The sequence below is a fragment of the Chroicocephalus ridibundus genome, chromosome 6 (assembly GCF_963924245.1).
Source record: "Chroicocephalus ridibundus chromosome 6, bChrRid1.1, whole genome shotgun sequence".
NCBI classification, from domain to species: domain Eukaryota; kingdom Metazoa; phylum Chordata; class Aves; order Charadriiformes; family Laridae; genus Chroicocephalus; species Chroicocephalus ridibundus.
In genome coordinates, this window is record NC_086289.1 from 70,465,914 (window position 1) to 70,482,773 (window position 16,860).

At 46.3% G+C, this 16,860-nt stretch overlaps 1 protein-coding gene across 10 annotated transcripts in view; it reads left to right on the forward strand.

Annotated features, from left to right (window-relative positions):
* The window catches only part of LOC134517069 (multiple epidermal growth factor-like domains protein 6), a 213,835-nt gene that overhangs the window by 151,693 nt on the left and 45,282 nt on the right, over positions 1-16,860 (forward strand). For all 10 annotated transcript variants that reach the window (XR_010071548.1, XR_010071547.1, XM_063338172.1 and 7 more), the window contains 9 exons: positions 1,078-1,200; positions 3,811-3,948; positions 6,028-6,150; positions 6,965-7,087; positions 8,024-8,182; positions 11,525-11,656; positions 13,871-13,999; positions 15,102-15,230; positions 16,052-16,186. Coding sequence is in view for 8 of the 10 variants with exons in the window: in XM_063338172.1 (XP_063194242.1) it covers positions 1,078-1,200; positions 3,811-3,948; positions 6,028-6,150; positions 6,965-7,087; positions 8,024-8,182; positions 11,525-11,656; positions 13,871-13,999; positions 15,102-15,230; positions 16,052-16,186 (1,191 nt within the window). In the remaining 2 variants the exon portion in view is untranslated. The remainder of the gene's footprint in view (positions 1-1,077; positions 1,201-3,810; positions 3,949-6,027; positions 6,151-6,964; positions 7,088-8,023; positions 8,183-11,524; positions 11,657-13,870; positions 14,000-15,101; positions 15,231-16,051; positions 16,187-16,860) is intronic.

Here is a 16,860-nt window from a genome sequence, read left to right on the forward strand (position 1 = left end):
CAAGTACGAGGGGCCGTGAGTACCGCACGGTAACCAGCACGTATGGAGGGAAACAAAACCTGTTAGAAAGTGGGTTGCTGTGGTAAAAGGCGAGGAGCTGCACACTGGACTGTTCTCCCCCGCGTGGGAGTGACCCAGGATCGTTGCGATGAATAATCTGTATTTTGCAAGGGAAATGTCAGAACACGCGAAGGGGTGGGAGGTCGATGTGAGATAATGCCAGTCTTTGCAAGGTGGCTGGTGTGCTCTGCAGCTTTGCTCTGCGGTAGCAGTACTTAGTGTAAGCTTTTGTTGGTTTCTTCTCTTCCCCAATTATTATTCCTTAAAAACATTTTCATGCTCTTCCACTAAGATTTTAGGAAGATGGATGCCTTTGGTGGCATTTAACTTCAAAATACAGACTAGTGGATGTCAAGCTGAGGAACAGACTGCTTGACAGAGGACTGGGTGAAGACCAGTTTCCCCACGTACAGGTCTTCGCCTTTTCTTCTTTCCTTCCAGGTGGGGTGAAACTCCTCTGACCGGAGTAGGTGCCTCCCTGCTGAATCTCTGTAGAAGAAGCTGCAGGATTCAGGGATGTGACAGAGAAGATCTGTCTCCATCGTACTTGCTGAGACCCAGCCACCACTTAATCCAAATCATTTGACCTTTGGGAAATAATCAGATATTTCCTGCTTCATTAATTTAAATACGATGGCTGTGGTGACCTAGTGATAATTTTTGGGGTACTGGGAGACAGGATTTTTTCCGAGTCTTCATGTGGCTTCTTTTGCCATTGCTTTTGTTGTAGGATTAATAAGCAAGGCACTTTGGCTGATGCTGTAAATATAATGTCTGATATTGTAAATATTCATGTTGAAAGGTTCAAGGTCAGCGGTGTTTAGAAAAAAGATTATTCTGGAGAATAATGTTGTGAGTTCAGTGTTCCTACGTTCATCAGATGCTGTCATTCATAGACTAACATCAGGATGCTCTTTTCAGTGGATCTTTGGAAATACACCCATGTGCGTGTAGAGCAGTATCAATTTTGGTTTTAATATCCAAATGAATGTCTTTGCCTTTCTCTCTGCTTCCTAGACATTGACGAGTGTGCAGAAGGGAGAGCCAGGTGTGCTCATCGTTGTGTGAACACTCTGGGGTCCTTCACCTGTGTCTGTAATCCTGGCTTCGAGCTGGGGGCTGATGGAAGGCAGTGCTACCGTAAGTGATGCTTTTACGCCTATGCGTTTCAGGCTACCTTATCTGCAAGCTGCTATGCTTCATTTTTAATTCGGTTGGATTAGCACTCCCAGCAAAATAAATGCATGCAAAAGCTCAAGCCTAATACTCTTTTCTTCATCTTCTGCTACTGCTGGTTTTGCAGGTTGATACATTCCTAAGCCTGTGCTCACAGACCTTAATTACCGCGTTTCAAAGAGCAAATAGCCCTCTTGGTTTGTCTTCAGAGGCTGGTGAATTCTATTGCAGAGCTACCAAAATATTGCTGTTCTGTGAAATGTAGTCATTCCTGCCCTCCTCCTCCCAGTTTTGCTATACGCCAGATCTGATGCAAAAGAAAACCAACATGATGTCCTGCTCTTGTCTTTATCCGTCTACGTTTACTTATGTTTCTCCTGAGATTATTGACACTGTTAAGTAGATGCTTAAAGAAAAAAAAAAAAAAAGGAAAAAGCAAGATTTGGGATAAAAAAAAATATTTGAACAACTAAAACTTCCCAAACGAAAACGATGCTGAACCTGTCCTCACATACTTCCCTCTTGCCAGCGGGGTTTCTTAATCCACCCTGCTTCTCCTGAGAAGGGGACTGACTCCCAGCGCTGTTAGTTGATAGCTGATCCCTGGGCTGTCCTTGAGGGCAAATTTGGGTTAATAAAGGAGGTGATGTGGAAGAGTTGGTGTTATTATGGACCTAACATAAGCTCACTGGAATGCAGACAAAAGCGTGACCTGTTTTAGCAAAGAGGTGGGCAAAGATTGTTCAATCTAATAATACTGTGCAAGGACTTTCAGCAGAATTTCCTTAGGAAAATATGCTGCATGCCAGAGAATGAATGCGTTCTTTAAGAATGCGTGTGTAAGAAATACTTATTGAGGGTGAAATTCGGTTTCAAAGCATTAACATACATTAAAACCAAAAAACAATTATGTGAGAGACATCCTGGAGAATTATTTCATGGGTGATGGGGAGCTGTGAGTAGTGCAATGGCGGAGGAAATGCAATTAATAGATAGACACGAAACGATCTGTTATGGGGATAAAAAAGTGGTTTAGGCCACTTAGATTTCATTATGATTTTCTGATAATATTTTTTCTCGATGTTCAGCAAATCTCAGGGGGTAGTGATTCTCTCTGCCTTATGTACAGTATTACAGAGCAAACAATAAAAATAAAAACATTCTGCATATATTTATGATGAGGATTATCCCAGTGTTTGAGCAATTTACAATCTTTGTTTATTCTTTCATTTCCCCGGTGGCACGGGGAAGAGCTGTTCTTCCAGTTTCACTGATGAAGAACTGAGACAAAATAAATGATGAAGATAGGGCGTAAAGTCAGATTCTGCGTTGGATCGCCGAGTTCCCTAAATCCCAGCTTAACACACTGGGCAGGAGACTAGATTTCTTCTCCCTGGTGCAAATAATCATACTCTGCATGGGATGTAGCCCTCTATATATGTTATCCTAATTTATGCCCTCTTCCAGCTGGACTCGTATTTCTTGTCGGCAGGCAGGTTGCTCCCTGGGGGCACAAAAAGGGATCAGAGACACCGACACCGATGTGTCCGTGTGGAACGGCAGTGGGGAAATGCCATCCTTCTGTACCAGAGGTGACGGCCGCCGCTCTGAGCTGGGGCTGTTTCTGGAAGAATGATGGCTCCTTTAAGGAGGGTGTTTCTCAGTTCTCCTACATAGTGTGGGAAATCAATTCCTCTCTAAATAGCTCTGTAACAAGAAAATCCAGCTATTTCTTCAAGAGAAAATTTGTAACTAACCTTATATTTTCTTTTCATCCTAAAGAAATTGTTTAATGAAGTACCTTGATGAGAATGAGATGGGCAGATGTCCCCTTTCCTCTATGAGGGTTTCCGCTGGACCTGGCCAAAATATGAGGACTGTCCATCGCAGCCGAGTGCAGGGAGTGGGGTGGTCTGTCAGGGCAAAGGGGGCTGGCGACAGCATCGTACCACTACCCTGTCTTAATTGTAGGGGGACAAAGTCCCAGCAGAGGAGCTGCCGTTTGCCCCCTTGAAGGGACGTCCGAGGGTCAAAACCTGCGGATTGTTTTGCTTTGTGGTTGGGTGTTTGGCTTGGCAACAGCTGAGCCGAGCTGCTACGAAAATTTTAAGGCATTTGTGTTTGGTGGATGTTTCGGAACCCAAGTCTTTCACATACAAAACTAAAAGCTGCTTTTTGGAAAGCGTAAGCGTTCCGGGTTGAGATGAACCACCTGGGTTCCTCCGATGGTTCCTTTCCTCCTCTGGGGCAGGGGCAGACCTCACTGTTAGGTTCAAACGAAGCATAAATCTCAGGAAACCCGTGAACGCTCCCGTAGCAGACAGGCTGCTGAAATGGCGAGCTGGTTTCATGTTACTGAAGTCGAGACCATCCGCTGTTATGACACAAGGAGACAAATACCTGGAGCTCAGTGACTCCAAAGCCTGCTCTTCTCAGGTGTGTGTGGGAGCTGCATTTCTATTTCTTGCTACAGCAGCCGGCTTATGGATGTTTTTTTTTATGGAAAGCTTATTCTCCAGTGACTCTCCCCCTGTGCCTGCGTTTTAACATCCTTTTGATTTATTTCTCTGCAAGGCATCGAAATGGAAATTGTCGATAGCTGCCAGGACAACAACGGCGGCTGCTCTCATCACTGCGAGCACACGACTGCGGGGCCGCGCTGCTCCTGCGATGACGGCTATCGCCTCAACTTTGATGGCAAAACGTGCGCAGGTAATTCCCGGCGAACGCTGCGTCTCCGCGGGAGGAGGGAGGAGGTGCGGCGGGTCTCTGCAAGGGGAGCCGGCAGGAGAGCTGTCACTCAAGGAAATACCTTCCCACCCCCTGCCCTTCTCCTACAAGTTTTAATTAATACCGTCCTCTGGCACTTCCTCCAGGGCTGCTCCAGCTTGCCTTGCTCTGCGTGTTTGCTGGGATTATTAATTAACCAGGCGAAGGAGTTCTGCCTCCCAAATGGAAGATGACACTTCGGTGCGTCACCCGTTGCCGTGGCCGTATCATATTGTGTCCAGCCCAAGCATCACTTGGCTGAATTTTTTTCCTTCCCTTCCTCAGCCGGTGGCTGGGAAGAGGGTCGGCTCTGGCTCGGAGCGGTAGCACTGCTGTTCTGAAGTGCTTCATGTGCAAACTCCGCTTTGTGTTATGGAAGTTGCTCTATTTCCATCAGATTTGCTCAGTGATGAGATTGCACTTCTGGCTGTGAGAAGTCTCACTTAGGAAGTGAAAGCAATAGAGTTAGATTTGTTTTTATTTCAAGAGGAGAGCTTAAAAATTCCTTCATGTTTTAAACGATTTTACGATGTGATTTTTTTTGTTTACGACTTTTGCTGTGCAAACTGTATCTCATTCTGGTTTAGACACGCTGTCACTATGCCATTAAAATTTTAAAGAATAGCCAAGAAGGGAGGAGGGGGGGGTGGAGAAAAAAGAAAAAGAGCAGGCATCACAGAGCAGCGTAGTAAGACACGAGGAGAGGTGGAGAGCGGGAGCTCTGGTGAATGTGGGAGGCATTACAGATGAGAAGAGTCTTGCAACAAAAAAAGCCAAGCGCAGGAGAGAGGAAGGCAGGGAAGCGCTGAGGTCTGCAAGGACGGTGGGTGCTGGAGCTTAAAAAGCAAAGGAAGAGAAGGTCAGGGAGGGAGATTTGGACCCTGAGCCCCGCAGGCGTGGGATGGGTTACGCGGTCTCATTGGTGTGCGGATGAGAGGAGGCAGAGCAGCCTCCAGCCCGCGCCCCAGCTCAGTGACCTCCTGATGGAGATTTCAGAGGGACGCGGTTCCTCTGGCCGCAGCGAGGGATGTGAGAGCGCAGGGGAAGGGTTTGGCAAGGCTGAGGATGTGAGAAGCTGCTCTTAACAGCAAAAATCTCCTTTTTGTTGGATGCACGTTGCGCATTCCTACACAGACGAGGGACTGTTGCAAGACCCCGGAGCAAGGCATCGTCTGATGTACTGCAGAGGAGCTTGGCTTGTGACATTTCTGGAAAATACTCCGTGTTCAAATAACCTGCATTAATCATTTTCATGCTGACCTCCTCACCTCGATTGATTAATTACATTTTCTTTCTCCTCTTTCTCCTGTCGGTGTTTCCTAATAATGTTGGTACTCCTTCCAAGGTTAATTGAGACACTGACCTTTCCCATCTGCGGCTGCTCGTCGGGGGTAACGTTCAAAAGCGTTTTGCAGACTCAGCGTTGACAAGGTGGCCCTCGAATGGCCACCGACCCGCTCAGCAGGCTGCAAGGGCTGAGATCAGCTGAGAGCCTGCAGTGAAAAGATAACAGCTCGATTCTTGTATCTAATCACCAGAGCAGCGGTGTCGACGATGCCAGTTTCTGGATGGACACAGGGCAGGAGGAGACAATGGGCAATTAGGCATCAAAACCCACAACTGTGCCCAGCAGGCTGCTGCTGTGCAGCAAAGGCGGTGTTGGAATAGAGCTTTGTTCCACTGGTCGTTTGCATTGAAAAAGGTGGAACGTACAAAAGTTCAAATGGTTAAATACAGTTAAATAGACAGCTGGTGAGAGCTAGTTGTCGACTTTTTTGTAGATCACCTCGTCGTAGCTAAGACTTGCAGAAAAGATGCTTTTCTGTGGACATATCGGGTATTGGGTGCTGTGGGAGAAGGCAGAAGGCAGCCGCTGTCAGGGTTCAGACGGTGTTTTACGTGGGTGAAGGGAGAGGAAGGCGTAGAAAGGCAAGTGCTGAAAAGCACAGTAGCCACCGAGCAAAACTGTGGCAGCAGCTCAGACGGGGCCCAAGGGCTGAAGGAGCTGCCCCTTCCTTGCAGAGCTGGACGAGTGCGAGACCGGCGAGTCCTGCTGCTCCCAATTCTGCATCAACTACGCGGGCGGCTACGAGTGTGCCTGCAAGGCGGGGTTCCAGCCCAACGCCGACGGCTGTGCCTGCGACGGTGAGTCATAGAATCGTAGAATCTTCATGGTTGGAAAGGATCTTTGAGATCATCAAGTCCAACCATACACACAGAAAAAAAAAAAAAAAAAACCAACCAAAAAAAACAATCTACAATCTCTGCCCTTCAGAGCGTGCCCTGAAGTGCCAAATCTAGATGTTTCTTAAATACCTGTAGGGATGGTGAGTCCACCACCTCCATGGGCAGGCTGTTCCAGTGCCTGACCATTCTTTGAGTCCTTTTGTACCGGTGGCTCGGTCTAACTAAGCACAACAGTGGGAAGAAGAAATGCTGTCAAAGCTCAACCCGGGGCTTTGCAGGCATTTCCCTAATAAGAGAATCGGTGACCGTATGTCAGCTTTGCTGTTATGGTTTTACAAATGCGTAAATTCCACATTGTGAGACTGCAATACGGTAATAACCCAGCGCCCAGCATGGAGAAGTGGGGCCATGAGAGACAAGCCAGCAGAGAGGAACTTTTCCTCCTCTCTCCACGGACTCTGTATATTGATGTGTGTTAAAGACTCCTTCTACAAAAGGAGAGCCCTCAAAATAACCAAAGGATCAACCGAGCTTAACAGCTTAAAGCAGCTGTTTTCACTTGAGGGAAAAACATAGGTGAAATAATCTGTTCCATGTTGCCCTGAAATGCTTTAATATCTCCAACGCTAGTGAGAAACGGAGAGCCCTAAAGTACTAAGGAAACGGGGTTTTCTTACGTGCAGAATAATTTTTCAGATGCAGCGAGGCACAGAGCGCACTCTCCAGGCAGAGGTACTTGCACCTAGTCAGCGTTTATATCTGCTTTTTCTAGATGTGGACGAATGTCGTCTTGATAATGGCAACTGCGACCACTTCTGTGTTAATTCTCTGGGGTCGTACGAATGTGCATGTAAGGAGGGTTACAGGCTTGGGGTTAACAGATGGTCCTGCATCGGTAAGTTATTTTTACATCTTGAAGGCCATTAAAGTATTTCCCACTGATTTAAAATGTGAATTCAACTGAGGTTTTCACAGATCCTGGGATTTTGGGAGCCCAAATTGAGCCATCTCTGAACGCGGCCATGGTGGAGTTACAGGCAACACGTGGATCCTCGAGTAATGAGTTTTTCCAAAGATTAATGGGAGATGAACACTTAAATCCCCTGGACACGTTTGAAAACCTAAACCTCATGTTTCAGAAATAAATGCTATTTTGACAGTTTTCTTGCCCTATTTGATGAAGTTTAACATCCTGTGCAAAAAGGGTAGCCAGATTCTGCTTTGATGAACCAAGGCAAGTTTTGCACGAAAGTCAGTGGTGTGATTCTGCATTTCTGCCAGCGTAACCAGTACAGTTTAGCCTGGCAACTGGAGTTTATAACCAAATTTAGCACCTGCTAAACCTTGGGCAGAGCTGGATATTTTAACCAACTCCAAAAAGAAAACCAACTGATTTCCCATCTCTTTAAGGCTCAAATTTTAGTTTTTCTGAAAATAAATTGGACAGCCAGCCTCACTCTGTATTTGTCACCTCCAAAACGAGCTAGAGTAATGACCTTCATTAACTAAAAATAGCCTCAAACTTCAAATGAAGGAAATTAAACTCCCCGTTTTATTTTTTGGACTCTTCAGGACCAGAGTTTATTTCCAGAAGAAAGGCAAGGGAAAGACTTTCCCCCACATACTTTTCTGTTTTTTGGATAGCAGAAACTCTGTTTATAAATACAGATGAGAAAACGAATCGGCTGTGACTGCTGTGCGGACTGCACAGGGGTGTAGCTGGAAAATCTACCAGCATAATAAAAGATTTTAAAACAGATTATGTAAATGAGAGGGAAGTGTCGTGGAGGAGGACTCGGGGCCAGGTCCCGATGGCTCGTGTGTGTGTCAGCCCTAGGTGGGGAGGAGGCGGATGCGGAGGAGGCAGCGGGGTTCGCCGGGGCTCCAGGGCTGCAGTTCAGAGGTCCCCCCCAGCTCCTTCACTACGCGCTCGGTGCCCTCTACGAGGATGAAGACCCGCGAGGAGAGCTCACCCTGGTGCACAGGGTCGGTGAGTGAACGAGCGACGCTTTTAGCCATCGCGGCAAAGGGAGGGAACAGTTTTGGAAAGAGAATTTGGGGCGAGAGTGATTCTGGGCTGGCCGGGCTTAAGCCATCAGGAGGAGCAGAGGAGGGCTGAGCATTAATCCTGCTTTCTGCCTATCCTCCATGCCAGTGGGGAGGAAGGAGGCATTGCCACACGTCCCGTCCCAAATGGAACATGTTTGGGGAACAGCTGCTGCTGCCTGGGTGCGGCGGCGGGGGGATGCGGAGGGAGGGATGGGGAAAGGGAGCAGCACAGCAGGCAAGGGATGGGAGGCTTCTTGGAAAAACAGGGTGTCTGCACAAAGCCCCGGAGGGAACAGACAGAGAGATCCTGTTCATGCCGGGGGTGAGAGGACTGCGTGGATTACTGCAATGCACAAAATCCACCAAAGCTGCTCTACTGAGAACAAGCCCCTGGGAAACACTCCCTTTCTCCTAGGGGTAGGAAAGGGGGTGTGGGGGTGTGTGTTTACAAGCCCTTTTATAATAATTTGAGATTTTCTTGCTTAAGATATTTGCATTTTTGTTGGGGGGGGGGGGGGGGCGGGGAAACCTCTGGAGGTTCAAGTCCCTTTTGATGCTTTGGGCATGTTCTGCGGGAAAAGCACAGACCCATCCATGCAGAGCTCAGGCTGGCCGAGAGCTTGGCACAACTGGTGGCAAACAGAGCACATGAGTACACAGAGTCACAGGAGCTGGGTGCAAAGCAGCACGTCCCTGTGTCTTCTAGCAAGCAGCTCTTCACCCCGCTTGGAATTTGCATGACTTCAGCGTTTCCAGCTGAAGGTGGAAACTTCACCACTTGAAAGTCTTGGGAGTTGAAACCCTGTGCTTGCTTTCTGGTGATGCGGTATGTGCTGGTGGGTCACCAGGGAGGAATGAGGTTTCTTATTTTTGTTATATGTGTCCTGTGATGTTTATATGAGCTCTAATTACTCATCTGAGGACTGTGCCCTACAGGCAAAAATCAGGAACTGGTCTTGGCTTTAATAAAAAATTAACTTTTATGAACAAAACTGTTAAGACCTCCCAAATCACATAGCATCCAGACGGACTCAACGACAAAGGTAACCAATTGGGAAAGTGATAAATGAGATAACCACGGGCAAAATTATCAGGCCTAGAAACCACAATCAAATATTTATTGACCAGTTTTTGCATGTTTTATTTATATTTAGCCACATAAATTTGGGTGTTTTCAGTCATAGCTGAACAAGTGCACTTTTTCTAAAGCTGGGGCTTTGCAGCACATGGTGATTTATAGGAAGAGGTAATGGAGAAATTGAACTTTTAATGGCTTAGTAGGTTCTTTCACCTCCCAAATATGAATTTATTCATAGAACCGTTTGGGTTGGAAGGGACCTTAAAGGTCATCTAGTTCCACCCCCCTGCCCTGGGCAGGGACACCTCCCACCAGCCCAGGTTGCTCCAAGCCCCGTCCAGCCTGGCCTTGAACCCCTCCAGGGATGGGGCAGCCACAGCTTCTCTGGGCAACCTGGGCCAGGGGCTCACCACCCTCACAGTAATGAATTTCTTCCTCGTATCTAATCCAAATCTCCCCTCTTTCAGTTTAAAACTGTTACCCCTTGTTCTATCGCTCCACTCCATGATCAAGGAGCTTTCCTGTAGCCCCTTTAGGGACTGGAAGGGGCTCTAAGGTCTACCCGGAGCGTTCTCTTCTCCAGGCTGAACACCCCCAACTCTCTCAGCCTGTCCTCACAGCAGAGGGGCTCCAGCCCTCAAATCATCTTTGTGGCCTCCTCTGGACCCGCTCCAACAGGTCCATGTCCTTCTTGTGTTGGGGGCCCCAGAGCTGGAGGCAGCACTGCAGGGGGGTCTCACCAGAGTGGAGCAGAGGGGCAGAATCCCCCCCCTCGCCCTGCTGGCCACGCTGCTGGGGATGCAGCCCAGGATGCAGTTGGCTTTCTGGGCTGTGGGCACACGTTGCCGGCTTGTGTTGAACTTCTCATCACCCAACACCCCCAAGTCCTTCTCTCTGGCTGCTCTCCATCCATTCTCCGCCCAGCCTGTATTTGTGCTTGGGACTGCCTCGACCCGGGTGCAGGACCTTGCACTTGCCCTTATTGAACTTCATGAGAAGTATATTCCTTATACTTTCAGATATATTTTTATGCTGCTCTCTATATTATAAAAAAAACATGCTTTAAGAATAAGCTGGCGCAAGTAATTAAATATTTTCTATAGCTTGAATGACTTTTTGATGTAGAAGCATGATGTTTTTAATGGTAATCTGTATTCTTCTCCCGAAGTATGAATTTGTAACCTGTTCCAAGTGGGAGCACTGGGATTCTGAACGTCTCTGAACGCTTGGGCATTTGTTCAACTACAGAAAAAGGAACAGTTGGGTGCCGAGACCTAGAGGAAATCTGGCCTCACATAGAAAATTGCTGGTGAAAAGCAACGAGCCTGCTGACTTAACTCTTAGCTGAAATAATCTGCCAGCTCGCTCTCAGGTGTTGTTCAAAATCCCCTTCCAAAAAGCCTCCAGCCACATCCATAAAGCCTCGAAGGCAATAAACTGACCAGATGGATAGGATCTTAGTGTCACCGATGTGTTTTAGCAGAGAGTAACATTTATTTTCTATGCCTTTCTCAGTAGATCTCACAAAGAGAGAACGTGAGGGTGTGCGTGTCTGCACTTGTATTTGGGTGCAGGGGGGAAGAGGAGGGTGGGGAAGGTGAGAGGGAATGCATTTCCATATTTTTTTAGGTTTCCCATGTAGACTAACCCTTTTTTTCATATCCACGAAGAAGAATGGAAGTGATAAATGCGTATTATGCTTTGTTTTCCTAGAATAACACTCAAATTATGGTATTAAAAATATCACTGGACTATGCTTAAATAGCACCGCATCCACCTACTGCAATAGAAGAACCAAAAGAGAAAAGGAGATTCTCTCCCAAGAAATACTTTTAATTATGTACAATATTATCAAGTATTAGGTTCAAATTCACTTTTTCTGAAGGCAAACTAGCAGTTTAAGAGCTCTTTGATGGGGAATTACAGCATTTAAGTGAGTAGATTCCAGCTAAAGTCCCAGCTTCCGTTTTATTTAGACACAAAATTTGAAGAGGAAAATATGGGAATCTCCATTTAGGACTGTCTTTGAGGAGGGATCAGTGGTATTTGCGACGCTACCAACAACATGAGTACTTTTTTTTCCAGTCTGTCAATGTGCGCGGGTTCCTTTTTGCACTTGTGCATCTGGAACGATAGGTAAGAGCTTGTTGGAAGTATTTTGTCTGGGTGCTCGCTAAACCACCGGCATTTTTTTTTTCATTGCAGTTTGCCTTGATAACACTTTTGGCAGCGACTGTAGCTTGAGCTGCGAGGACTGTCTGAACGGAGGCGGATGTAACAGCGAACACAGCGGCTGTGTTTGCTCGCCTGGGTGGACCGGCATCATCTGTAACGAAAGTGAGTACAGGGTGTCTGAAAGGTGGGGGCTTTGTCCTACTGCTGTGACCCTGCAGATGGGTAGGAAATAGGAATAACCCGTTGTACGTTTAATCAGTAAAGCTCTCTAAGGAGCACAGCTGCCTCATAAGCACATCAAAATTTTAATGTAGCGTGTCACATTAAGTAGGAATTGTAAGGGTTGCTGCAGTATACAACATGAACCCTCTAACAGCGAGGTCCCTGCCCTCCAGTGCAGTACAGCGCAGTACCGTCCAGTACCGTACCCCTTCCGAGGTATTTGTCTTGCTGTTGTTCGTTCCTATTCACTCTGCTGCTGAAAAGTGCCAAGGTTTGCCTGCCACGTTTTGCTCCACAGCTTGCCTCGCGGACTTTCAGAAGTCTGTCCTGGCAGGTGGTGTGACAATCTGGGTGGACATAGATGCTAAACTTGGTTTTTTCCTTTATAGCATCCCAAGACATTGCCTGTTTTTATATATTCTCTCTTGTGTTGGTAAATTTAGGTCTGGATTTTTTTGTCCTTATCATTCTTTTTATTATTAACATAATTTTCTTGGGATGGTTAATTTTTAATATTGGAAACTGTATTTTTCAGAATTCTCTTGCCAAGTTGACCAGTGCCCTTCGTAATAGCTTTCCACTCTCCTTATTCTGCCTCCTGGTAGAAGATCTTTCTGGTTCAGAAGAACACATTAAAAACAACTGGAAAGACAGAGTGGCAATTTCTCCATGTCCCATGTGCCATTCTTCATCTACAGTTCTGCAAAGCTTGTCTTTTGCTGGTCTGAGACTTCCCACAGCAGGTCTCCTGCATGTTTGAGATGGGTCGCTGCGTTTCATGGTGTATGGTTGATGGCCCATCATACTTTTAGAAAGTCTGTGCTGTCACTGATGAGACAAAGAGACAATGAAGAATTTTGACTTAGCATCGGTAGAGAGCAATCCTCAGGTTAATCTCCATCAAGATTGTTTAGGAGGCATCATCACAAGAACAGAAATATAGAAAAAACAACAAGTGATTGAAATCAACAGTCTGCCTGTCGTCATTCTGGGAGACTGATTGTGGGTTTGGTTTGTAAACACTGGGGACAGCTGAGAGAATAGGAATGAAGAGGATTAAAATAGTAATTTATAGTCTACCTAAGACAGTTCAAGCCATCAAGTTAGGATATTCTTACTCCTATGTGTGGTTCTCTACTTGTTCGGGATAGGTTATAAAAATTTCAAGAGAGGATACAAATTCTTTGGTTCACTTCATAAATAATAATAACATTTTTGGTCTATATTTATGGTAGATATGCATGCATGGAATCTGGTGAAATTCATCTCTGGAATTTAAAGAACTTTAATGGGACTGCGTTATTGAGCCAAACCTGCAGTCCGATGAAGTAGGCATTGACAATGATAAATGCAATATATAATCCGTATGAATTACCCATACGTGATTGCTTTCACTCTTTTCTCCAGCTTTCTTAATATACAGCATTGTTCATGGGTTTAGGGTCGGCTAAACAGTTGAGAAAACTGGAACTAAATTTCTGTAATAGTGCACCAAGGAAACCAAATGGAAATTGATGTGAAATGTCAAGTTTCTTAATGTACATTGATAAAATGTCAGTTAAGTCAGATGACTCCAGCAACTGTATTTACTCAGATAGCTCAGGCTGCAAACAGGGCAGCGAGGCTTCATTTCACAGTTTGTTTTGCATTGGAGCGATGAAGGCTTTAGGAAGGAATCCTGTGCTGATGTGGATCCATTTCTGCCATGATCATCTTGGGGAATTGCAGAGACTACATTAGAAAAACACAACTTTATTTTTATAATAGTATTTGGGAAGGAAAAAAAAAAGTTTAAAATATTTATCTCCTAATATTCAAAACTGTGCTCTGATTTTTAAGCTTTGTACTTTATAGGCAATGTTTTTTTGAGCCCCATGCATTGTGTGGAGCAGAGCATATGCAGGGGAGAATTTGGATAAATCACAAAATACTTCACATAAGTAAGCTTGGTTAATTCAAGTGTCCTTTTAAAATTATCTAGTAGATATTAGATGGAAGTGTATTAGCTTATATAGAAAGAGTATGACTTTATTTATAGCCCGCTTGACTAACTCTTTCCTTGCTCCGTTTTGATGACTGGAGTATTATTTCATTTCATTTCTAGCAGAGGGGAAGGATTTCTTGACCCATTCATCTTCCCTGCTTTCTCCACAGCGTGCTCCCCCGGGACGTATGGCAGAGGCTGTGCCAGCGTTTGCAAGTGCCAGAACGGAGGCTCCTGCGACCCCATCACGGGGCAGTGCCGCTGCCCGCCCGGCGTGCATGGCAAGCTCTGTGAAGACGGTACGGTTCCCCTTGCCTTGCCGGGGGTAGTGCGTGCCTCACACTTCACCGCTGCTTTCCCCTTGTTTCGGTCCTGCTCTGGGGTCACAACAGCCTCATGCAGCGCTACAGGCTTGGGGGCGAGTGGCTGGAAGGCTGCCCAGTGGAAAAGGACCTGGGGGTGTTGGTCGACAGCTGGCTGAATATGAGCCAGCAGTGTGCCCAGGTGGCCAAGAAGGCCAACAGCATCCTCACCTGTATCAGAAACAGTGTGGCCAGCAGGACTAGGGCAGTGATCGTCCCCCTGTACTCGGCACTGGTGAGGCACCACCTCGAGTGCTGTGTCCAGTTTTGGGCCCCTCACTGCAAGAAAGACATGGAGGTGCTGGAGCGGGTCCATGGAAGGGCAACGGAGCTGGTGAGGGGTCTGGAGCACAAGTCCTGTGAGGAGCAGCTGAGGGAGCTGGGGGTGTTCAGCCTGGAGAAGAGGAGGCTGAGGGGAGACCTTCTCGCTCTCTACAGCTCCCTGAAAGAAGGGGGTAGCTGGGGGGGTCAGTCTCTTCTCCCAAGGAACAGGCGATGGGACAAGAGGAAATGGCCTTGAGTTGCACCAGGGGAGGTTTAGACTGGGTATTAGGAAAAATTTCTTCACTGAGAGAGTTGTCAAACATCAGAACAGGTTGCCCAGGGAAGTGGTTGAGTCACTGCCCCTAGAGGTATTTTAAAGATGTGTAGATGCAGTGCTGAGGGACATGGCTTAGTGGTGGTTTTGGCAGTGTTAGGTTAACGGTGGGACTCGATGATCTTAAAGGTCTCTTCCAACCTAGACGATTCTATGATTCTATCTAGATGCAACTCTGTGTGGTAAATCTTAGGGGCCCGAATGAGAACAGGCTCCATTGTGCGAGGTGTACTGTAACCCCATGGCTTGCCTTGCAGTGACTTTGGTTTCAATGACAGGCAGGATTAAGGGTGAGAGAAACAAGTGCCTTGTAAGGATGGGCTGCGACAAGTCAGCGTGGTCTCTTAGTTGGTTTAGCACCAACTAAAAGAGAGCTGATTTGGCGTTCGTGTTTTAACACTTAAGAGCTGACGCGTTGTTGTGTTTGTCTCCACTCAAAAGGTTGCCCAAAAGGCCTCTTTGGGAAGAACTGTAACAAACCATGCAACTGCGCCAACAACGGCTACTGCCACAGACTCTACGGAGCCTGCCTGTGTGACCCCGGGCTCTACGGGCGCTTCTGCCATCTTAGTAAGTCCCCGTATTTTTTCAGATCTGTTTTAACCCATGCGGAATGTAACGGTTAAAAAGGTTCCACGTCACGTGTAAAATGAACGAGGTTTTGGGTTCTGCATTGAGCTGGGAGTAGCGGGAGGACATGACTTTTGATGCGTGCTGGGAAGCCCCGGAAACTTCATTAATCTTTTCCTCTAGCAATTAGTCTTTGCCATAAGGACTGAGATTTACCGATGCACAAAAGGGGAGGACTATAGGTAGGGCTGGGTTGGGACGGGCAGGTTTAATGTTGGTGAGGTTAAAGTCTGGTTGGAGCTAGTTAGTGGCTGCCGATAGGGTTGGAGTGGGAGGTGAGGAGCAGGGCTGGCTGGGGCTGGATGAGGGCAAAGTATTAAATGGGAATAAAATCAATCAAAACAAAAATGTTGCAAAACAGATGGTCAAGTTTCTTTGCACTCACAGGTCCTGTTCGTAAAATCTATGCAAGACTGAAAAATAGCTGTGTGATTTATTTATTTTTTAATTTATTTTTTTTCATGAAAGCTTTTTTTTTTTTTTCATTCAGAAACATAACTAAGTTTGTTTTGAAACATTTCTGGTTCTTGCGTTCACCACATATTGCTTGAAATGAAACGACTTACTTCACATAGGAGTCACGTAAACTATATTTTACACACCCACGCGTTAATAGGCACCGTCGTAGGGATGTGGATGTATTTGCTGAAAGTAAAATGAACGTTTTGCTTTTTGCAGCAGTTGCATTCTGCAGCAGTGTGCAATTTCAAATAACTCATGCATAATTACCGAGCTAATGATTCCTTTTCATCTGGTTGCAGCCTGTCCCAGGTGGGCCTTCGGAGCCGGCTGCTCGGAGGAGTGTCAGTGCGTGAAAGAGCACACGCTGGAATGCAACGCCAGGAACGGGACTTGCACCTGCAAGCCAGGTTATCACGGCAAAAAGTGTCAGAAAGGTATAATAGAAAGCCGGATTCCCTGTGTCTGCTTATTCCTCATTCCATTATTTCTCATCCTTCCTCCCATTTGCTTTGTTTGGCTGCTGCTGCTGATATATTCCTATTCTAGTGATTATTTTGTCTGTGTTTTTTCATAAACTCCGTGAGTGCCTGCTGTCGCAGGGCTGAGAGGGACATCAAGGGGAATACAGCTTAAAGAACGCAGGAGTTCTAGCCTGATCAAATGACAACAGAAACCTAGAAACCAAATTCTAATCCAACCCTAAATAATAAAGATAGTGGGAGTTTTCACTTTCGTTCTTTCCTTTTTCCGCGCAGACAGTCAGTAAGTGACAAAACCTGTGTTTTATGGCAGCAGGATTATTTGTGAACAGTTTCAGCATTGCTGCTTTTCCTTCAGGTTTGCAGGCCTTTGAATTCCATTTATTCTTTGTAGTTTTTGGGGGTGGTTCAAAGAGAATTGTATTCCACATTGATGTTTGCATGTCTCAGTAGCCCTCTCCAGACAGTAATGGAGTAACGCAATAAAGATTCTCCTTTCAGATTCCTCTCTGGGCAGGCAGGAACGTGTTGGGTTTGTGACACTACTTCTTGGGGGAGTTTGGTGGAGAATAATAGCGATGGTATTTAATATCTTCAGCGTTCTTGGTGACATGCTCGGTTCTGGGGGG